Source organism: Mobula birostris, chromosome 19 (assembly GCF_030028105.1).
Source record: "Mobula birostris isolate sMobBir1 chromosome 19, sMobBir1.hap1, whole genome shotgun sequence".
NCBI classification, from domain to species: Eukaryota; Metazoa; Chordata; class Chondrichthyes; order Myliobatiformes; family Myliobatidae; genus Mobula; species Mobula birostris.
The window spans coordinates 501,448-526,194 of NC_092388.1; the positions used below are offsets into that span (position 1 = coordinate 501,448).

At 40.9% G+C, this 24,747-nt stretch overlaps 1 protein-coding gene across 5 annotated transcripts in view; it reads right to left on the reverse strand.

Annotated features, from left to right (window-relative positions):
* Nucleotides 1-310: 310 nt before the first annotated feature.
* The window catches only part of hycc1 (hyccin PI4KA lipid kinase complex subunit 1), a 118,198-nt gene continuing 93,761 nt past the window's right edge, over nt 311-24,747 (reverse strand). For 4 of the 5 annotated variants that reach the window (XM_072283089.1, XM_072283088.1, XM_072283087.1 and 1 more), the window contains one exon: nt 311-2,340. In XM_072283089.1, the coding sequence (XP_072139190.1) occupies nt 1,826-2,340 (515 nt within the window). In that variant the 3' untranslated portion in view covers nt 311-1,825. Of the gene's footprint in view, nt 2,341-9,078; nt 9,366-24,747 lie in introns of all 5 variants that reach the window. The other variant, XM_072283090.1, reaches the window with a different exon arrangement.

Consider the following 24,747-nt stretch of genomic DNA (forward strand, 5'->3'; position numbering starts at 1 on the left):
TTTTTTTAAGTTGTGAAGAAATAATTTTCCCTATCTCTGGAAATTAACAGCAAGTTATATAAAGCAGAAGGTCTGTGTGTACCAGAGATGGTAAAGTCACCATGCATACAAAATTTAAATTCAAAGCAGAAAAGCAACAGGTTGTAATACAAACAAACATTTGTTATCAAGACAAATATAAAAATATCCACAAAGATAACCAAATTCTATTATTAGTTTCTTGACAACATCTGACCAATTATTTTCAATTTGTTTTATAGTGAAGGTCAAAAAATATTCAAAAACACACTCACATAATGCAATGATATTTAACAATACTGTTGCTTTAATTAGTTCCCCTTGATCATGCAGCCTTCAAATTTCATAGAACTTCACATGGGGTTATTGCAACTGGCTCCTCCATTATCTTAAACTACAGAGACTAAATCAGAACAATAAAGCATGGAAATTGATAATGGGGATATTAATTACCAAAAGCACTGAACATGATTAACATTTGTCAAAGTCTCTGAACCAATACCTTAACATACAAGAATATTGTCTAATATCAGATCAGAATCAGAGTCAAATATAATCAAGTATCCTAGAAAGGTAATGGCATTTATTAAATTATTTAAGTTCTTGCGATATGATACCTACATGACTCTCTTATTAGAATCTCAGCAGAGGCCAAGTCATGGATGTGATTCATGGTCCTTTATAAAATTATCTTTCGATAATCACAATTTGCTTTTGACAAAGTAAGAAAAAGGACCATGTCTTTTTCTTTTGCTCTTAGAATCCAGCTTTCTTTTAAAAAGAATTATTGAATTCAGAATAAAAAGCCATAAAATTTGAAAGCATATATTCCACTTCTGTGCAAGAACTGCATGAGTAACTACTGAAAGCAATAGTATGTCTAGCTATTATTTAAAAATCTATTTTAATCTTTTGCTGCTCTCAGAAATATATTGCTAAGAAAAAACATTTAAACAATTCAGAAATTAATAGGATTCAAGTTATACAGCAATTTGTCCAAGGAAGCTAAACCTGAAGTTATCTTTTGCAAAATAATTTCAATTAATTTAATTCTCCAAATATATTTTGGCTTTGAGGCTATTTCTAAACTGAACAATTGAACAATAATGTGCAATTTAAACACAATAAGCCATTTGCCTGGAAACTTCAAATTAACATTGCATATTTTTGTTCAGAATACTAACGTGACAGCCTGAACCACAAGAATGGGATTGGTATTTGCAACTTTCCATCAAACTCTTTTATTTGTTCCACAAGTTAGCATTTTAATTTCTAGAGCACATTGAGATTAACAATTAAATTGTGATTGTTAAAGCAAGGAGATATCAGAAATAGGAATAGGTTTAAGTTTACTGATTTCAAGCAGCATTTGTTTGTAAAAAAAAAGGTCTTTGAAAAAAGGCACTGAAGCATATGTACAGATCATAAATTCAAAAATGCATGCAGGCTGAAAGATCCAGTTAAAATTCATATCAAAATTCTACATGTACAGTACATAGCTATTTCAAAGCTCACAGCTCACAGTATTTTTCTCCCTTTGAAATACAATTCAATTAAATGTGGTAAAAATAATTAGACAGGTTACAACAGAAAAAATATTACAAGGCCAATTCTTCAATGAAGTTCACGGTTTTTTACTATTCTAAAAAAGCCAATTCTTCAAAATTAGAATATTCATTAATATATACATTATGCACCTTACTTTTCATTGTTCAATTTTACACAGGTACATTAAGAAATTGAAAATATCTGCTCAAAAAAAATTCTGGAAAAAACCACAATTTTCTTTAATATCCAAGTTGCAAAGTTACATATCTGTTGAGAGATGAACATTAAAATTCATTGAACACTGTTGTTTCTGTTGTGTGATGGAGGCCTGAAGTTCACGATCTGACACAAGTCTATCATCCTGAAGACTACAGGCTGACAATCTGTTTGATTCTGCTACATTTCTACTTCCAATAAACACTCCACTAACCTGTTCAAATGACTTACTGAAGAGCACCGTCGAAGTGTTAGCCAGACTCTGACTTCCAGATTTAGGTAGAGACTGGCTATTTGTTAGAGTCAATCTTTTCATGGACAAAAGGTCAAGATTCTCACTCACAGCTCTTTGAGACTGGTGTTTACGAGCAAGCTGAACCTGGCAGGTTTCATCTGCCATTTCTTTGCCTGGTTTGCTACCCAGTGGTTGCCATTGGGACTTTCCAGCAGATACTTTGTTATTAGTAGTTACTGCAACTGTATTGGAAGACGTGGAATAAAATCTTTCATCTACTTCAGTGATGTTCATGAGTTCCTTCTGGACTTCGAAAGTTGCTTCTAGAAAAAAAAGACAAAATACCAAACATGGTATTGATCCAAACTGTTTAATTTTCCTTTTAAGCCAAAATTCATTAAACGTTTCTTCATTTTCAGACCAAAGGGATCCTTAAACATGTATATTACATCCAAAGAAAGTGAAAATGTAAAAACAGGTAACTGTCACTGATAGCCCGGTAGGAAAATATTCCAGCATTAAAATATTTAACCTGAGCTGCTGAGTGGGAACAGAGCAAATGTGTTTAACACCCATTTTATAAGACCATAAGACATAGGAGCAGAATTAGGCCATTTAGCCCATCAAATCTACTTCGCCATTTCATCACGTCTCATTTATCATCCCTTTCAACCCCATTCTCCTGCGTTCTCCCTGTAACCTTTGACATCCTGACTAATCAAGGACCTATCAACCATTGCTACAAATAGCATTGAAGATTAGTGAACACAGGAGTAATTATTGAATAGGATCTAGTGTAAATTAAGATTGCTTAGTAATTACAGTTTTAGATGGGAGAACAGCAGCTTAGCCAAGACTTGGAATATTCACAGCTTGATGTAACAATTGTATGGGTTTGGAATTTTATCAGCAGGTTAATTGAGGCAGAGATTGGCTGGGTGACGTTTTACTGATACATAGGTGTCATCTCAGAATCAAATATGACACCAAGAAGGCAGTTTGATTTCAGGTAGATGCCAGAGAAAGGTCAAGTCTTTTAACTAGAGAAAGGAGTTGTAGTGCAAATGTGTTCAGATACAATTGAAAGTGCTTTTTAGGTAACACAAATTGGCAGATATTGTACAGTCTAAATGTGCTTTGTCAATTCAGTCAATACAAGTTGAATACGGACTAAATGAGCAGTGATCTAATCACAAAGCAAGTCAAGACCTGCAGATGTTGGAAATCCAAGCAACACACACACAAAATGCTGGAGGAATTCAGCAGGCCAAGCAGCATCTATAGAAAAGAGTACAGTTGACATTTTGGGCCGAGACCCTTCAGCAGGACTGGAGAAAAAAAGGATGAGGAACAGATTTAAAAGGCGGAGTGAGGGAAGGGAAAAACACAAGGTGACAGGTGAAACCAGGAGGGGGAGGGGTGAAGTAAAGAGCTGAGAAGTTGGTTAGTGAATACAGGGCTCGGCAAAGCAGTTTCCCAATCTACGTTGGCTCTCATCAATGTACAAGGAGGACACACCGGGAGCATCGGACACAGTGTATGACCCCAACAGTCTCACAGGTGAAGTGTTGCCACATCTGGAAAGACTGTTTAGGGCCCTGAATGGTATTGAGGGAGGAGGTGTAGGGGCTTGCAAGGATAAGTGTCAGGAGGGAGATCAGTGGGGAGGGACGAATGGACAAGGGAGTTGCAGAAAGCAGAAAGTGGGAGGTGGAGGGGGGGGGGAAGATGTGCTTCATCGTGGGATCCCATTGGAAATGGTGGATGTTATAGAGAACTGTGCTGGATGTGGAGGCTGGTGGGATGATAGGTGAGGACAACAGAACCCTATCCCTGGGAGGGTGGCAGGAGGATGGGGTGAGGGCAGATGTGTGTGAAATGAATGAGTGTGGTTGAGGGCAACATTGATGGTGGAGGAAGGGAAGTCCCTTTCTTTGAAAAAGGAGGACATCTCCTTTGTTCTGGACTGAAAAGCCTCATCCTGAAACCCAATGCGGTGGAAACGGAGAAATTGAGAGAAGGGGTTGGCATTTTTACAAGTAACAGGGTGGGAAGAGGTATAGTCCAGGTAGCTGTGAGAGTCCATGGGTTTATAATAGACATCAGTAGATAAGCTGGCTCCAGAGATAGAGAGATCAAGAAAGGGGGGGGAGGTGTTGGAAATGAACCAGGTAAATTTCAGGGCAGAGTGGAAGTTGGAGGCAAAGTTGATGAGTTAACAAGCTCCGCATGGGTGCAGGAGGCAGCACCGATGCAGTTGTCGATGTAGCAAAGGAATAGTGGGGGGTGGACACCAGTGTAGGCTTCAAACATAGACTGGTCCACGTAGCCAACAAAAAGGCAGACATAGCTGGGACTCATGCGAGTGCCTATGGCTACACCTTTTGCTTGAACGAAGTGGGAGCAGCCAAAGGAGAACTTATTAATAGTGAGGATGTTCCCCTAGACAGAGGACAGTGGTGGTGGAGGGGAACTGGTTGGGTCTGGTGTCCAGAAAAAAAAGGGAGAGCTTTGTGGCCTTCCTAGTGGGGAATGGAGGTATACAGGGATGGGACATCCATGGTGAAAATAAGATGATGGGGGCCAGGAAACATTAAATCACTGAAAAGATCAAAAGTGTGTGAAGTGTCACAAGTGTAGGTGGGAAGGGACTGAACTAGGGGGCCTGGCAGTGTTGGAGCTGGAGGGTATGCAGATATGAGTTCTGTGGGGCAGGAACAAGCTGAAGCAATGGATAAGCAGGTTTGTGGATCTGGGTAGGAGGTAGAAATGGGAGGTCTGGGGCGTGGGAACTAGGAGGTTGGTGGCAGTGGATGGGAGATCCCCAGAGTTAATAAGGTTGATGATGATGTGGGAGACAATGGTGTGATACTCCTTAGTGGGATCCTGTTCGAGGGGTAAGAGGAGTTGTCCGAGAGTTGTCACTGGGCCTCAGCAAGGTAGAAGTCAGTTTGCCATACTACTACAACATGCCTTTTATCTGAGGGTTTGATGGTGAGGTTAGGATCGGTGCAGAGAGAGCGGAGAGCAGAGCATTCAGATGGAGTGTTGAAGTCAAGACAGTTGATGTGGAGAGCAGGGAAAAGACCAGGGTGGGGTGTCCAGGAAGAGGACGAGTGTTGAAGATGGGAGAAGGGGTCATCAGTGCAGGGTAGAGAGTCCTTGCCAAAGAAGTAGGCACAGAGACAAAAGTGGCAGCAGAAAAACTTAGCATCATGGTGGGCATGGGACTCACTGAGGTGTCTGTGCAGGGGGACAAAGGTGAGGCCTTTACTGAGAACAGAACATTCTGCCTCAGAGAGGGGAAGGTCAGAGGGAATAGTGAAGACCTGGCATGGATGAGAGCTTGGATCAAAAGGGGGGGGAAGAGAGCTGGTAGTGTCTGAGGAGAAGGGAGGTTTGGGGTGTTCAGGGATGGTGGGGAGAGAGGAAGATGGAGTCTCTGAGGACCCAAGAGCTGGGCGTGGTGGTGGTACCTGAGAGAGATGGGATTGCAGAGTGGTGGTGGGAGAAGGGGAAGACTAGGATTCCAGCTGCAGCACGTGAAGTCCGAACCAGGAGGTCAAGGCTGGAGTCCAAGTCAGAGGTTGCGCAATCGGCACTTTGAAGGTGTCTGAGATCGTTGGAATCTGCATTTAAGGCGGTGGAGTCCGGGTTTTGAATCTGCTCTGGATCGTTAGAGCTACTGATATCGGCAGCAGGTTCGCAGTCTGGAGGCGTCCGGGCCTGGCAGTGTTGGAGGTGGCAGGTTCTGTGGTCTGTAGACTGGCTATCTTCCAATCCTTGCAGGACGTGAGAATGTCAAAGAACTGGTGACTGACGGCATGGATCCAGCAGAGGATAAAGTAGCCGCCAGGTCCATTGCAGGCAGTGGAGAGAGAATCCTGGAGTTGTGGAAGTGACTGGGATAGGGACACCAAGTACTTCCTCATGGCAGAAAGTATGGCGCATAGAACGTAGTGGGAGAAGCAATCAATTAAGTATGAGTACCAGGGGTCCTCAGAGAACCTTGAAAATGGGAAGCATGAAAACGGATCTGGAAGCCATGTGGTACAAGCTGGTAGTGAAGACGTGTTCCAAGGAAGGACACAAGGCTGTGGTAGCAGGTCTGGATAAGCACATGGTTGAAGAGTTGGAGGGCTGCAGTGGTCTAACTATTTTCACATTACTAATCTGTAATATTATAGTTTTAATTTTTTTTCTAAAGAATCCTATCAGGAACATGTTTAAACTATAGAAAAGCATATTTTTCACGGAACCCCTACTTATGAACCCTTAAGGCCTTTTCATACCCTTGTTGACGTGGTTATTTGGAAAAAATTTGCAGTTCCTCAAAAGAATAGCAGGTATTTACATCTAATGTGCATTTCTGCTACTATAGCAAGATGAGAGAATAAATTTAAAAACATCTCCTGGAAGGGGAGGAAAGAAGCAAAGGAATCCTACGTAATCGCTGATTTGTGATTCTGGAGATGTAGACTGAAACTGTAGTGAAATGATTTGGAATAAGGAAGCTTATTAGAGAAACTGTAAGAAAATAAGTACACCCCTGGAGCCAATTAATGATGATGCACATGACATCACCGTTTGAAGACTATGCCTTTAGCTCAGAAATACCTTTCTTAAGCTTCCCACTTCCATTGTCTCACTTTCCTCTTTCAAGGTACTCCTAAAATTGTCCAAATACCACAATAATTCTTCATATGATTCAGTGACGAATTTTGCCAAGTGCATATTATAAATTCTATATAACACAAGTTGCTGTTGTAGCAGACTTGCTTCTTAGGGTTGAGAAAGTACATAATTTTGTAAAGGAATTTCAAATGACTGAAATATGCAATATCTAAATAAGCTTCTGCACAAACATTAAGATTTATACCCAAAGAATAAAACTATTTTATGTGATCTGTTTTAAGCATGCCAGTTGTACACTGATTCAGTATAATGGCTGCAGTTAAATTCATACAAAAATTCTGGCAGTTAACATGCAGTAAATCGAAACTGTATCAGATTGGACTGGACTAACAAAGCAAATGGTCACCAAAGCATGCACAACAGTCAAGTTGAAGGGCTGAGGTTAAGCTGTAACCACATCAGCAGAATGAGGATTATAGCCACCTGGGTAAAAGTACCCTGTATCTAGAATATAGTGAGGTTGTGTGCAAGTTCAGTGGTTTAATGTGATACACAAAATCCATTTGCACTTCAACTGTAAACAGCACAAACTTCGAATAACAAAATTATTGCAAAACCAAAAATGGGAAACAAAACAGAAAATTCTTCAAACATTCAGCATGTCAGGCACATTTGTGGAGATCAAAACTGAGTGACAGTTGCAGACTGAAGCGAATTCTGAAGAACTGTCAAAATGTTTCATTGTATACAAGATAGAAGAATTCTTAAAGAACTTGGTATATTTAGGAGCAAATCCTTGCCCAGCACTTCATGCTATACATGCAGATGTTAACTTTTAAATCATTTTGGTAGTTTCACCCATGTTAATGTTACTTATTTTAAATGAGATTGCATCACCAGCATGCCCAGAAAGTCAATGAAACAAACATTTCCTTGTCAAAATTACATCTGATGGTTAGTCAATTTCAGAGATGGTATTGAGAATTCATGAGATTGATAAGAAAAGATGCATTTTGAAATTGTAATATTTTTCATTACTGATTCAGCACAGCAGACTTTGCTAGAAGTGTGCATTTTGGCGATAAGCATTTTATTCCTAGCTGGCCCGTGGTGTACAGGCATCCACACTGGACTTCAAAGCGAGTGGCCCTGGGTTTGAATCCAGCCTGCCCCTTGCACACTTTCTATCTGTGCTGGGTTAAGCATCGAGCCAGCAACTCTGCCAGACAAAAACGCCAAAGAAATGGCAAGTTTGCCGCCCGACACACCACAAGGCACGGAAAGGAAATATAAAAGTGGTAAAAATATATTAAGTACAGTACTGTGTAAAAGGTGTGTGTGTGTGCGTGTGAGGTGTGGCGCGGGTGGCAGGAAAAGAGTGCAAGGGGCTGGGGGGCGGGGTGGCACTGGTGCAGGTACACCCAGCCCTAGAGACATCAGGCAAAGTAATTTGATTACAAATAATTGGTTTATTGATCATGACACAATGTCTCTCTGGTGCTTCCTGCTCCCTTCTCTCTCCCTTCCCCTTTTCCTAACCATGATTCCCTTCTCCCTGCTTCCTTCCTACTCTCAACCCACAATAGATACCCATATCAGAATCAGGTTTATCATCACTCACATATTTCATGAAATTAGTTTGTTTTCTGTGGCAGCAATTCAGTGCAATACATAAAATTACTACAGTACTGTGCAAAAGCCTTTGACTATATACATACCCGAGTTTTGCGCAGTACTGTATATTTTTCCAATAAAGAACTACAGATATGATAATGAAAGAAAACTTCATAATTCAATTATATAATTTAGAATACCACCTAAAACCTGTCAGTTTAGGAGCAAAAATAGATTTTATAGGAACAAAACATTTACTAATATTGTGGTTTCTCTGAGCTATCCAATAATTCTTTGCAAACATGCAATTTCAAGCTTCTGCTACCAGTTATAAATTTAAGGAACATTATACAATAAAAAAGGAAATTGCCCAATATTCTATATTTCAGGAGAGGAAGCTGCATTAGTTGTTGCATATTTTCCATCTAGAAGGCTGCAGTTGAGTTCTGTGCAAATGGTTAGTTTTTTTCCAAGAAACCAAGTGTTATTCCTTTATACTTTCAGTAGAAACTGTTGCTTGTAGTATTTTTATTCAAGAGAAATCAATGGGTTAATGAGCCATCCAATGTTCTTGAGTATCAATTTTGAGTGGTATTTAATTACATCTCTTCAGCCAATGGTTTTTAATAAAGTTTATAATAAACAAGTTAGGTTTTTAGTGCTCTTTGATACATGCTTATGCATTAATAGCCATAACTGCGGATCATGCACAGTTGACCTATATTAATAAGATTTTGCATTACATTTAGATAGAATTCAATTTGGATTCCCAGAATGTAGTAATATACAATTAATGCCCAATTCCCAGATACCTTTGGGTGCTCGTCTAGAACACTCAGCTAGTACTAGACTCTGCTAGAGGAATGTACTCCATCCTCCACCTTTTTCCTCAGAGATTTCTGTCTCTTGACTTCTTTGCCATCTGTCTTAGGATCTGAAGCTGGTTCTTGCACACCCTGATAATGCTGGGAATCATTTTCTGTTTGTATTTTGCTTCTCTCCCCATTATCATGTTTATCTTCTGACAGATTTGCCACATTAGAGTCTGATAAAGCAAGGTTGTGAGTTTCGACTGAGTCAGAATGGTTGGTTGATAAATCTAAAATTAAAGATGACAAGATGTATAATGACTGAAACACAAAGGAAGAAAAACACCACAGAAACAGCAAAAATAAATGCTATAGTTAATTTCAGATTAATGAACACTTTTCCAAAACAAAAAAGGGAAGTTATATATTTAAAACAAGTACACAATGAAACAGTATACTCTCTTTCCTTAATTAGCACTTAGCATTTCTAAAAATACTTGAGAACTGTCAAAAACCATCAGACTTATAATGTTACATTAACATTCACATTTCTACTGCTCATAAATTTCAGATTTAGAAATTCTAGTTTTCTCCAAATTTACTGGAGTAGCCAAAGCTTTCTCATGAATTCAAACGGAAAATGTATTACTGATTATATCTTATGTTAAAGTATTATCCTTTCCATCTGACGAATTAGATGGCTGAACTAGCACAATGCATTAATTATCTATTGCAACATATACCAACAATAAACACTGTGTAATCTGGGCCTATTAACTCACTTGCACATGCATTTACACTATCGCTTCACATGAATAAAGAATTACATTTATTACATTATTTAATTTGAAGCAGGAAATTGCCACACAGAATGGATCAAATCAGACATTCCCACAATTTTCTGCCAATTAATCATCTTGTTGCTTAATTTTCCATAAATCAAAACAAAAAAATCATATTCTTGGTAGTCCACAGATAATTATATTTGAACATCTTGGGTTTATTTTAAATGTTATAGTTTTGCAGAAACCATACTTTATTTTCATGATGACACCACCTTTAAGTAGAGTGGTGGTCATCTTTCAGAATCAAGTGTCAAGCGTTAATGTCGCAGAGCAAGAATTCCTCTGTGGACACTTCAGATCAACTTCAAAGTACAGGCGTAAATTCAACCTTCAGGGCTCAGATCAACGTATAAAATGTGCGCATTTTCGGAGCAAAATGCTCCACTCATTTTCAACCATGACAACTGAATGAACCAAGTGAAAACTGAGTTTTATCAAGTCTGTGACTGAGAAAGATAAAAATCTCCAAATTAGGGTACAAACCAAAAGAAGAAACATGTTACTTCTGGTCAGATAGAAATGTAAAATTTTAAGCATGCGTTATGATTAAATGAAGAGTGCAAATGCTCAAGATAAGTGCAAGTTAAGTGCACTTTTAATCTACAATCAAATTTGATTGTGGAGTCAAATTTACAAATGCCTCATTAGTAAAAACTTCTCTTACGTTGGAATGCTTCAAAGGATGAAATACTTCACCTTTCATCCTTAACCTATCACCTCTAGTTCTAGTCTCACCTAACCTCAATGGAAAAATCCTACTTGCATGTACCCTATCTACAGTATACCCCTCATACCACAATCAAATCTACCCTATTCTCCTTTGCTCCAGGGAATAAAGTCCTAACCCATTAAATCTTTCACAACAACTCAAGTTCCGGCATTATCCTTGTAAATTTTCTCTGCACTCTTTCAATCTTATTGACATCTTTCCTGCAGGTAGGTGACCGGATCTGCACATAATACTCCAATTTTGCCCTCACCAGTGCCTTGTACCAACATATCATCCCAATTCCTGTACTCAATGCATTAATTCATGAAGGTCAATGTACCAAAAGCATTCTTTATGACCCTGCCTACCTGTGATGCCACTTTCAATGAATTATGGATCTGTATTCACAGATCCCTTTGTTCTACCCTATCAAATTTCAAGTTGAACACAATCATATTGTGATCACTGGTTCCTAAGGGTTCTTTTACCCTAAGCTCCCTAATCACCTCCGGTTCATTACATAACACCCAATCCAGTATAGCTGATCCCCTAGTAGGCTCAACAACAAACTGCTCTAAAAAAGCCATCTCTTAGGCATTTAATAAACTCACTCTCTTGAGATCCATTACCAACCTGATTTTTCCAATCGACCTGCATGTTAAAATCTCCCATGACTACCATAACATTGCCCTTTTGACTCACCTTTTCTATTTCTGTCGTAATCTGTGGTCCACCTCCCAGCCACTGTTGGGAGGCTTGTACATAACTGCCATCAACTTCCTTTTACCCTTGCAGTTTCTTAACTCAACCCACAAAGATTCAACATCTGTCGATCCCATGTCACATCTTTCTACTGATTTGATGCCATTCTTTACCAGTAGAGCCACACCAACCCCTCTGCATACCTTCCTATCCCTCCGATATAATGTGAAACCTTGAACACTCAGCTCCCAACTACAACCATCCTTCAGTCACGATTCAGTGATGGTATCATACCTGGCAATCTGTAATATTGCAACAAGATCATCCACCTAAACAACAGGAATGCTGCAGAATAAGGTGGATGAAATTCAAGATCATCCACCTTACTTTTCATACTACATGCATATAGATCCAACACCTTGAGTACTGTATTTGCTATCCTTTCTGATTCTGCATCCCTAATGATTTGATACTCAGCCTGTTGGCTGCAACTAAGTCCCATCACCTGCCTGCCCTTCCTGACAGTCTGACTGCACGCTATCTTTAATTTCACCATCCGTCCTATCCTAAGTCCCTTCACTCCGGTTCCCACCCCCCTGCCAAATGAGTTTAAACCCTCCCCAACAGCTCTAACAAGCCTGTCTGTGAGAATATTGGTCCCCCTCAGATTCAGGTGCAGCCCATCACTTTTGAACAGGTCATACCTCCACCAGACAAGATCCCAATTATCCAAGAACCTGAAGCCCAACTCCCTGTACCAGCTTCTTAGCCATGCATTTATTTTCCAGATCAACCTGCTTCTGCTCTCACTGGCACGTGGCACAGTAGCAATCCAGAAATTTTTACCCAGGAGGTCCTGCTTCTCAGCTTTCTATCCAGCTCTCTAAATTCTCTTTTCAGGACCTCATTGCTTATCCTTCCTATGTCATTGGTACCAATATGGGCAAAGACATCTGGCTGCTCTCCCTCCTTCTCCAAAATGTTGTGGACACGATCTGAAACATCCCTGGCACCTGGGAGGCAACACACCATCCGGGTGTCCCGTTCACGTCCACAGAATTTCCTGTCTGTTACCCTATGGAGTCCCCTTATCACTACTGTTCCCTTCTTTTCTCTTTCCCCTCTGCACCACGGACCCATGCTCAGTGCCTGTAACCCAGTTGCCGTGGCATTCTCCTGGGAGGTCACCTCCCCCCACAAAGCTATCCAAAGCGGTATACTTGTTTTTGAGGGGAATGGCCATGGGGTGCTCTGCTCTAACTGCCTATTTCCATTTCTCCTGACAGTCACCCAGCTACTCGCCTCCTGCAACTTCGGGGTGACTACTTCCCTGCAGCTTTGTTCAATTATATCTTCACAGACTTGGCCTCCATCGTAGTCTGTAGCACAGCATTCCACAGATTCACACTCTTTAGCTAAAAAAAAATGTCCCCCTTTCTGTTCTAAAAGGCCACCCTTCAATCCTGAGGTGGTGCCCTCTAGTTCTGGATACCCCCACCAGAAGAAACATCCTCTCCACATCCATCCTGTCTAGTCCTTTCAACATTCAGTAGGCGTCAATGAGATGCCCACATATTCTTCTAAATTCCAGTGAGTACATACCCAAAGCTACCAAATGCTCTTAGTATGATAACCTCTTCATTCCTGGAATCATCCTCGTGAATCTCCTCTGGACTCTCTCCAATGACAGCACATCCTTTCTAAGATAAGGGGCTCAAAACTGTTAACGATACTCCAAGTGCGGCCTAACTAGTGTCTTATAAAACTTCAGCATTATCTCGGTTTTATTCCCCTTGAAATAAATGCCAACATTATATTTGCCTTGTTTACCACAATTCAACCTTGAATTAACCTTCTGGGAGTCTTGCATGAGGACTCCCAAGTGCCTTTGTAGCTCTGATGTTTGAATTTACTCCCCATTTAAATAACAGTCTGCAGTATTGTTCCTTTTACCAAAATGCATTCTTGTACATTTCCTAACTGTATTAACTGTGTTATTCCTAACCCAATTTGTCTAAGTCCTGCTGCAATCACATTGATTCCTCAGCACTACCTACCCCTCCACCTATCTTCGTATCATCCGCAAACTCCATTGCCTCTCCTTTGTTCACTCTACTTGTTACTTCCTTGAAGAATTCCAACAGATTTGTCAGGCAAGATTTCCTTTTACAGAAACCATGCTGTCCTTGACTTATTTTATCATTAGCCTCCAAGTACCCCGAAACCTCGTTCTTCATCATGGACTCCCACACTTTCCCAACCACTGAGGTTAGGCTAACTGGCCTATAATCTCCTCTGTTATCTTCCTCCCTTCTTAAAGAGTGGAGTGAAATTTGCAATTTTCCAGTCCTTCGGGACCATGCCAGAATCAAATGCTTCTTAAAAGATCATGACCAATGCATCCGTTATCTCTTCAGCAACCCCTTTCAGGACTCTGAAATGTGGTCCATCTGATCCAGGTGACTTATCCACCTTAAAACCTTTCAATGTGCCAAGCACTTTTTCCTTTGTAACAGCAATGGCACTCACTCTTGCTCCCTGACACTCACGAACCTCTGGCATACAGCTAGTGTCTTCCGCAGTGAAGAATGAAGCAAAGTACTTGTTGAGTTTGTCTGCCATTTTTTTGCCCCCACCCCCCAATTACCACCTCACCAACATCATTTTTCAGCGGTCCAAGAACAACTCTCACCTCTCACCTCTCTTTTATTCTTTATAACTAAACAAATTTCTAGTATTCTGCTTTACATGAGTAACCATTAAAATAACTAGTGAGCTAAACCTGGTATACATTTTGGTGACCAGCTTTTATCTATTCTGCTTAGTGTTTCAATTCAGTATATTCAGTATAAAGTTGGTCAAGTGTAACTTTAATATCTTTGCTAATCATTCTTGAATCCCTAGGGTTTTCACAGGTTTTCTAATCTTCCAATATATCTTTGTATAAGAATTCAACACCTTTTCCATCATCAACGTTAAACTGATTGTTCTTACCCTCTTTTTAAAACCAGATTCACAAATTATTCTGCAATTTTCTGGCATTATGTAATAATACCTGATTTTTGAAAATTATATATTAAAGAAAATAATACTGGTTTACAAGTACATTAAGGAAAATGGTGTGGCCAAGTTAGACAGCAAATCATAAGACGCCCATATATATTCTACAGAGCCAGCAATTAATTACTTTGAGAGAAAGTTCTCTAAACTTGGTCATACTCGAGGAAATAGTGTGAAGAATACAGATTAAGTGAATTGTTCCTTGACAAATTAAATTGAGTAGATTTAAGTTTTAATAATATCAGCTGGATGATATTTAAAGTTTTTAACTCACACTATTAGATTCATCTGACTCTCCAAGCAGCAAGCTGCCAATTGTAATTAAATTACAGGGTTTCAGCACTTAAATATATCATTATTATAGCTCTGAAGAGTCAAACATCAATTCCATCCAGCAATATGGATTCAGTGAAACCATTCTCTGACCCAGAAGCAAGTACATTTTTGCTACAGCCATGTTTTGAATGTACATAACTGGATATTTTGTTACTTCTTAAATGAAGGTTTCAGAGCTGTTGCTCATGCCATGACCAATTTCACAATATATTTTCTTTAAATTTCATTCTCATAGTACAGTCAGACAACAGAAATGAATACCATTGGCCTTTGAAATTACATCGGGCCTGGGCATCATCCTTGATAAAAATGGCAGAGTTTGTCATTGAAACATCGGTTAAAATCAATAGCCGTACCTGGTTGGAGCCTGAGAAGAGTTTATTTGTCATAAGCACAGGGAAAGCACTAGAACCTTTATCCTGTTTATTAGTGTTATTCAGGAGTTGTTTCCTTGCTTGAAATCCATTAAACACAACCCATTGAATTATAATCTGTTCAGTGTACACACACAGCCAATGATGTTGATTGTGACAGAGGGAATAGACAATACACTTATGATGGTTGGAAGGTATAATTTGTTATCTGGTTATTCGGAGAAGGAAGTCCAAGGATTGGAGCGGGAGTGCGGAGGAAGCCATTTTGAATTTTTCGTTTTTTTTTCCATCAGCGTTCAGAGAGGCGGGACTGTGCAGGCGTGTGACGTCGGGCAGTGAAGCACGTTAGATTTAAAAAGAACAGAGCCTTATACAGCAGGCAGCGTAGTTTGCGGGCTGTGGAGTGAGCCGGGAACAGAGTGAAGGCTAAGGGCTTTGGCTCAACGGGCTTAGGTGGAAATGGGCGAGGCGAGGAAGGTTTGGTATTCATTTTTTGTTGTTATTTGAGGAGAGGAACAGTATGAGTGTGAGGGCAGTTTGTTGTTCTCAGTGCCGGATGTGGGAGGTCGTGGAGTCTCCCAGCCTCCCGGACATCCACATCTGCGCCAGGTGCGCCGAGATGCAGCTCCTAAGGGACCGTGTTAGGGAACTGGAGCTGCAGCTCGATGACCTTCATCTGGTCAGGGAGAGTGAGGAGTTGACAGAGAGGAGTTACAGGCAGGTGGTCACACCGGGGCCACAGGAGGCAGACAAGTGGGTCACGGTTAGGAGGAGGAAGAGGAAGAGTCAGTTAAAAGAGAGTACCCCAGTGGCTGTGCCCCTTGACAATAAGTACTCCTGTTTGAGTACTGTTGGGGGGGGGGGGGGGGACAGCTTACCTGGGAGAAGCGACAGTGGCCGTGCCTCCGGCACAGAGCCAGGCCCTGCAGCTCAGAAGGGTAGGGAAAGGAAGAGGAGGGCAGTAGTAATAGGGGACTCGATAGTTAGGGGGTCAGATAGGCGATTCTGTGGACGCAGTCTGGAGATCCAGATGGTAGTTTGCCTCCCTGGTGCTAAGGTCCGGGATGTTTCTGATCACGTCCAAGATATCCTGAAGTAGGAGGGAGAGGAGCCAGAGGTCATGGTACATATAGGTACCAATGACATAGGTAGGAAAAGGGGACAGGTCATGAAAGGAGAATATAGGGAGTTAGGTAGGGAGTTGAGAAAAAGAACGCCGAAGGTTGTAATCGCGGGATTACTGCCTGTGCCACGTGACAGTGAGAATAGGAATGCAATGAGATGGAGGATAAATGCGTGGCTGAAGGATTGGAGCAGGGGGCAGGGATTCAAGTTTTTGGATCATTGGGACCTCTTTTGGCACAGGTGTGACCTGTACAAAAAGGACGGGTTACACTTGAATCCTAAATAATATATTGGCGGGGAGATTTGCGAGGGCTACTGAGGTGACTTTAAACTAGAATGGTTGGGGGGGGGTGGGAATCAAATTAAAGAGACTCAGAGAGAGGAGGTTAGTTCACAAATAGAGAAAGCTAGTAGACAGTGTGTGAGGGAAGATAGTCAGGGGACAGAGATCAGGAGCACTCAGACCAAAGATGTAGGGGACAAGGAAGAAAAGATAACAAAGTTGTTTGCTCCATTAAGGATAAACAGAGTAAGAGGTGGAGAGTTTCTTAAATGCATCTATTTTAATGCTCGGAGCATTGTAAGAAAGGTGGATGAGCTTAGAGCATGGATTGATATCTGGAAATATGATGTTGTAGCTATTAGTGAAACATGGTTGCAGGAGGGGTGTGATTGGCAACTAAATATTCAGGATTTCGTTGCTTCAGGTGTGATAGAATAGGAGGGGCAAGAGGGGGAGGTGTTGCATTGCTTGTCAGAGAAAATATAACAGCGGTGCCCTGGCAGGATAGATTAGTGGACTCGTCCAGGGAGGCTATTTGGGTGGAATTGAGGAATAGGAAAGGTGTAGTGACGCTTATAGGGGTGTATTATAGACCACCTAACGGGGAGCTAGAACTGGAGGAGCACATTTGTAAGGAGATAGCAGATATTTGTAATAAGCACAAGGTTGTGATTGTGGGAGATTTTAATTTTCCACACAAGACTGGGAAGCCAATTCTGTAAAAGGGCTGGATGGTTTGGAGTTCGTCAAATGTGTGCAAGATAGCTTTTTACAGCAATACATAGAGGTACCAACTAGAGAAGGGACAGTGTTGGACCTCCTGTTAGGGAATGAGATAGGGCAGGTGACGGAGGTATGTGCTGGGGAGCACTTCGGGTCCAGTGATCACAATATCATTAGTTTCAATATAATTATGGAGAAGGATAGGACTGGACCCAGGGTTGAGATTTTTGATTGGAGAAAGGCTAACTTTGAGGAGATGCGAAAGGATTTAGAAGGAGTGGATTGGGACAATTTGTTTTATGGGAAGGACGTAATAGAGAAATGGAGGTCATTTAAAGGTGAAATTTTGAGGGTACGGGATCTTTATGTTCCTGTTAGGTTGAAAGGAAAGGTTAAAAGTTTGAGAAAGGCATGGTTTTCAAGGGATATAGGAAACTTGGTTCAGAAAAAGAGAGGGATCTACAATAAATATAGGCAGCTTGGAGTTAATGAGGTGCTCGAGGAATATAAAGAATGTTAAAAGAATCTTAAGAAAGAAATTAGAAAAGCTAAAAGAAGATACGAGGCAGCTTTGGCAAGTAAGGTGAAAATAAATCCAAAGGGTTTCTGCAGTTATATTAATAGCAAAAGGATAGTGAGGGATAAAATTGATCCCTTAGAGAATCAGAGTGGACGGCTAAGTGCGGAGCCAAAAGAGATGGGAAAGATTTTGAACAATTTCTTTTCTTCAGTATTCACTAAGGAGAAGGATATTGAATTGTGTAAGGTAAAGGAAACAAGAAGGGTAGTTATGGAAAGTATGACGATTAAAGAAGAGGAAGTACTGGCACTTTTAAGGAACATAAAAATGTATAAGTCTCTGGGTCCAGACAAGATATTCCCTAGGACCTTGAGGGAAGCTAGTGTGGAAATAGCAGGGGCTCTGACAGAAATATTTCAAATGTCATTAAAAACAGGGATGGTGCCGGAGGATTGGCGTATTGCTCATGTGGTTCCATTGTTTAAAAAGGGTTCGAAGAGTAAACATAGCAATTATCGGCCTGTGAGTTTGACGTCAGTGGTGGGTAAGTTGATGGAAAGTATTCTTAGAGATGGTTATATATAATTATCTGGATAGACAGGGTCTGATTAGGAACAGTTAACATGGATTTGTGCGTGGAAGGTCATGTTTGAAAAATCTTACTGAATTTTTTGATGAGGTTACTGGGAAAGTTGACGAGGGTAAAGCAGTGGATGTTGTCTATATGGACTTCAGTAAGGCCTTTGACAAGGTTCCACACGGAAGGTTAGTTTGGAAGGTTCAATCATTAGGCATTAATATCGAAGTAGTAAAATGGATTCAGCAGTGGCTGGATGGGAGACGCCAGAGAGTATTGGTGGATAACTGTGTGTCAGATTGGAGGACGGTGTGTAGCGGTGTGTCTCAGGGATCTGTACTGGGTCCAATGTTGTTTGTTATATATATTAACGATCTGGATGATGGGGTGATAAATTGGATTAGTAAGTAAGGTAGGTGGCATTGTGGATAATGAAGTAGATTTTCAAAGCTTGCAGAGAGATTTAGGTCAGTTAGAAGAGTGGGCTGAAAGATGGCAGATGGAGTTTAATGCAGAAAAATGTGAGGTGCTACATTTTGGTAGGACTAATCAAAATAGGACATACATCGTAAATGGTAGGACATTGAAGAATGCTGTAGCACAGAGGGATCTAGGAATAATGGTGCATAGTTCCTTGAAGGTGGAATCTCATGTGGATAGGGTGGTGAAGAAAGCTTTTGGTATGCTGGCCTTTATAAATCAGAGGATTGAGTATAGGAGTTGGGATGTAATGTTGAAATTGTATAAGGCATTGGTACGGCCAAATTTGGAGTATTGTGTACAGTTCTGGTCACCAAATTATAGGAAAAATGTCAATAAAATTGAGAGAGTACAGAGGAGATTTACTAAAATGTTGCCTGGGTTTCATCTCCTAAGTTACAGAGAAAGGTTGAACAAGTTAGGTCTTTATTCTTTGGAGCGTAGAAGGTTGAGGGGGGGACTTGATAGAGGTGTTTAAAATTATGAGGGGGATTGATAGAGTTGACATGGATAGGCTTTTTCCATTGAGAGTGGTGGAGATTCGAACAAGAGGACATGAGTTGAGAGTTAAAGGGCAAAAGTTTAGGGGTAACATGAGGGGGAACGTCTTTACTCAGAGGGTGGTAGCTGTGTGGAACGAGCTTCCAGCAGAAGTGGTTAAGACAGGTTCGATGTTGTCGGTTAAAGTTAAATTGGATAGATATATAGACAGGAAAGGAATGGAGGGTTATGGGCCGAGTGCAGGTCGGTGGGACTAGGTGAGAGTAAGAGTGCGGCACGGAATAGAAGGGCCGAGATGGCCTGCTTCCGTGCTGTAATTGTTATATGTGAAAAAGACTAAGGAGCTGGTGGTAGACCTGAGGAGAGCTAAGGTACCTGTGACCCCTGTTTCCATCCAGGGGGTCAGTGTGGACATGGTGGAGGATTACAAATACCTGGGGATATGAATTGACAATAAACTGGACTGGTCAAAGAACACTGAGGCTGTCTACAAGAAGGGACAGAGCCGTCTCTATTTCCTGAGAAGACTGAGGTCCTTTAACATCTGCCAGAAGATGCTGAGGATGTTCTACGAGTCTGTGGTGGCCAGTGCTATCATGTTTGCTGTTGTGTGCTGGGGCAGCAGGCTGAGGGTAGCAGACACCAACAGAATCAACAAACTCATTTGTAAGGCCAGTGATGTTGTGGGGATGGAACTGGACTCTCTCACGGTGGTGTCTGAAAAGAGGATGCTGTCTAAGTTGCATGCCATCTTGGTCAATGTCTCACATCCACTACATAATGTACTGGGTGGGCACAGGAGTACATTCAGCCAGAGACTCATTCCACCGAGATGCAACACAGAGCGTCATAGGAAGTCATTCCTGCCTGTGGCCATCAAACTTTACAACTCCTCCCTTGGAGGGACAGACACCCTGAGCCAATAGGCTGGTCCTGGACTTATTTCATAATTTACTGGCATAATTTACATATTACTATTTAACTATTTATGGTTCTATTTCTATTTATTGTTTATGGTGCAACTGTAACGAAAATCAATTTCCCCCGGGATCAATAAAGTATGACTATGACTCTGACTATATGGTTATATGATTACATGGTTACTACAGAGTTACTAAAACAATGGAAAGTTAAGTTCCTCAATGATCAAAAATGCGTTATCGGATTCCTTTGGAATCAGTAAAATAAAAGGTAACAACTACCTATTCTTAGCACTGCCAAATATATAGTATAGGCATTAAAAACAAAATGCTGGAAACACTCAATAAGGTCATGCAACCACTGTGGAAAGAGGTAACCTTTCAGGCCAGGATCCTTCTAATGGTTAATTGTCAATTGCAGAGATGTGGAGATTTGTAAAGAACAAAGTAAATATTTCTGATAGTGAAACCAAATAAGTAATGTTGCAATTGGAAGCACAGTATGGGTATTTGTCTGTGTGATGTGCTGATAATAACATAACCATGGAATCTGTCCAGCAAGCCGCCAATAAACTAATACATAGAGAAGCATCAAGTCAAATATCGCAGATGGATGGTGGGTGAAAGGTGGGGATTGGGAGCTCTGCTTCCTTCAGTTCAAGAGAGTGTGTAAAGGTGAAAGAAGAAACCACAATTAGGAAGGGCAATATTTCAAAGGTACTTTACAGAAAGTATCATTATTGAAGATAGAGGAAAAGGGAAAATGGAATGGAGACCTAACATGAACTGAGGATGAGCCAGCAGGTTTATAAGTAGATGGTGTAATATAAAATGTGCATGTAAGGAAGGACAAGCCAATGACTGGGTACAAATGCAGACAGAGCAAAGAGTTAAGTTGCACCACAAAGGCAAAATTCATAAGGGGAAAGACTGCAGAACTGAAGGTGCTGTATCTAAATGCGCGTGGCACCCAGAATAAGGTGGATGAACTCGTGGTGCAATCCGAGTATGACGTTATGGGCATCACCGAACCGTGGCTGAAAGGAGGTCACAGTTGGGAGTTTAACATCAAAGGATATACTTCGTATCAAAAGGACAGGGAAGAGATGGAATTACATCTTTAGAAAGAGGTGACATAGGGTCAGAGAATGTCAAATCTTTGGGTGGAGTAAAGAGACTACAAGGGTAAAAAACCATTATGGGAATCATATATAGACCTCTAAATAGTAGCCAAGATGTGGGGTTGAGATTCCAGAGGGAGCTAGAAAAGGCATGTAATAAGGGTAATGTCAGAATTGTAATGGGGGACTTCAATATGCAAGGGGATTGGGAAAATCAGGTTGGTGTCAGATCACAAGAGAGAGAGTTTGTTGAATGTCTACGAGATGGCTTCTTAGAATGGCTTATGCTTGAGCCTACTAGGGGAAAGGCTACCTTAGATTGGTTGTTATCTAATGACCCTGATTTTATTTGTCAGCGTAACATAAAGGAACCCTAGGAAGGCAGTGATGGTAATATGATTGAAATCATACTGCAGTTTGAGAGGGAGGAGCACAAGTATCAGTATCGTAGTAGAATAAAGTGAATTACAGAGGTATGAGAGAGGAACTTGCCCAGGTGGCTTGGTGGAGGATAGATGCAGGGATGACAGAAGAGCAGAGATGGCTGAAGTTTCTGGGAATAGTTCACAACGCACAAGATAGATATGTCCCACAGAAGAAGATGGCATTTATTTCAAGGGAAATAGAATATAAAAACAAGAAGATCTACTGAAGTTTTACGAGCACTAGTCATGCCGCACTTGGAGTATTGTCAACAGTTTTGGGCCCCATATCTCAAAAAGAATGTTTTGTCATTGGAGAGAGTCCAGAGGAGGTTCACAAAGACGGTTCTGGGAAAGGAGGGATTAACATATGAGGAGCCTTTTGCAGCTTTGGGCCTGTATTCACTGGAATTTAGAAGAATGTGTGGGGATCTCATTCAAACCTACCAAATGTTGAAAGGACTAGAAAAGGTGGATGTGGAGACGATGTTTCCCTAGGTGGAGGTATCCAGAACTAAAGGGCACAGCCTCAAAATTGAAGGGCGACCTTTTAGAACAGAAGTAAGGAGAAATTTTTTTAGCCAAGGAGTGGTGAATTTGTGGAATGCTCTGCCACAGACTGTGGCGCAGGACAAGTCCATGGGTATATTTAAAGCAGAAGTTGATAGATTCCTGATTGGTCAGGGCATCAAGGGATATGGTGAGAGAGCTGGTGTATGGGGTTGAATGGGATCTGGGATTAAACATGATGAAATGGCAGAGTGGACTGGATGGGCTGAATGGCCTAATTCTGCTCCTATGCCTTATGATCTTATGAGGCAAAGTGGAAGAAAGCATAATCAAAATAATTGTCAGTGTCTATGGTTTGTTATGTACATTTATGTTTAATCTGTTCCCTGTGATGAACACAGATATAAAAGAAGGGAAGAATCAGATGAATCATGTTAAGCTGAGAACAAAGTGAATAATGGCAGCAAAGTTAGTAAAATTTGTGATCTATGAGTATAGGTTTGAAAGACTGTTCCACAAGAAGTTTGTTGGGAGATCAACTATCATAAATAAGACAGTAGCACCATGATATAATGAAAAGCTGGAGGTTGTCAACATCCACACTTCCGTTTTGTTCTCTCTTACTTCCAACGACTTATGTTAATCTTCCCCATCTATATCTTTCAACTTGCAAGTTGCAAGAGTGAACAGCTGATCTATTTGTAATAACTGCCTGAGCAATTCAAGCAACCATAATAGAAATATAGATACCAGCTGTAAAGTAAGAGCAGCATGATGGTAAAACTACTACCTCATACCACCAGTTTCCACTCTGGCCCTGGGTGTTGTCTGTACATTATCTGGCCTTCCTCCAACTTCACAAAGACTGTGGTGTGCAGGTCAATGATAGAATAGAAAGAGGGGAGAGGGGGTGTGTTGGTGAATGGTAGAATAGAAAGGGGAGGGGTGTGTAGGTGAATGGTAGAATAGGAAGGGGAGAGGGAGTGTATTTGTGAATGATAAAATAGGAAGGGGAGAGAGGTGGGTTGGTGAATGGTACAATAGGAAGGGGAGAGGGGTTATTTGATTATAATGTGGAGAGAACAAAGAAAAGATTAATGCAGAATTAGCGTAAACGGTTTCTTGATGTTCAACATGAACGTGATGGAACAAAGGGACAGTTTCCATGTCTTATCTCTAAACTCTGCTCAAATTTATTGCTATAAAGTAATTTTCTATGAATTCAATACCTTCTAGTGCATCAAATGAATTAAACTGAACCACAAAAGCAATACAATCAAAGTTCATTAAACAGATTTTTATATTAGTTTTGTTGCAAAATCATCAGAATCTTTTATCAGACTATGTAAAGAGAAACAAATAACTTACTTTTCATCAACAACAATAAAACATTTTAAACACAGCTTCATTTTTCCTGAGAGGCACTGCAAAACTGTATCTATTGCTTCTATGGCAGTACACATTTCAGGTATGTTCTGAAATTTCAGTTTGGCCCAACAATACCATAACCACTAAAGCAATAATAGACAGCCCCTTTAGTGTACCATCTTCACATGTAATAAAAATATGTGATTAACATAAATGATCATAGGTTTCCTTATTTATTGTCTGGGCGGGGGCGGGGTAAGTATTACATAGTTCTCTTGTGCTCTCCCAGCCATTTCTCTTTCACCCATACAATTCTTTAGGATGGTATCCAGGTAACCAATTCCCAGTCCATGTCAAGTTACAATATGTACCTTCAGAAATATTTAATGAGGTGCCCAGGGTGACTCGCAGAGATGTGCTGAAGAGATGAGGTGACACTTTGCAGGCAGCTAACAAAACTACTAAAAATTCTACTAAGTATACTTTGACAAGACGACAATCACTGCAGTCAGCAGCCTGTAATTTCCAAACTGGGAGGTGAGCTTTTGAACTGTCTGTACGACTTGGTGTTTTTGTTTTATGCAGAAATATTTAGCAAACTGAACTCGAGTATGCAGGTATGGCTGAGGTGGACATTGCCGGAGCGTACTTGGGGCTGGAGTGAAATGTGGGGTGGATTGAAGTGGCGGGGCCCACCCAGGCTTGAGAGCGGATAACAAACTGATGTTTAGCCGATTTAAGTGCTGAGCTAGATTTAAATGATGAAGGCCTTTGGGGCTGAGTGCAGAGGACGAACTGGTAGTTCAGTTCACTACTCCGTGAGGCTTTACTTGACTCAGTGCTGAACTGACTCTGCAGCTGCAGCCTACAGTCATCGGCACGCACTCAGTGCTGAGTCTGGTGCCACAACTGTGGCCTACAGCGATTGGCATTTACCTCAGCACTGAGCCTGGCTCCATGGCTGTGGCCTGCAGCCATCAGCACTCACCTCAGCACTGAGCCAGACTCTGTGGCTGAGGACTTACTTTTAGGGATTGTGCAGTTCATTTTCTGTGGCTTGTTTGTTTGCTTTTTAATTGTTTGCACGATCTGTCGT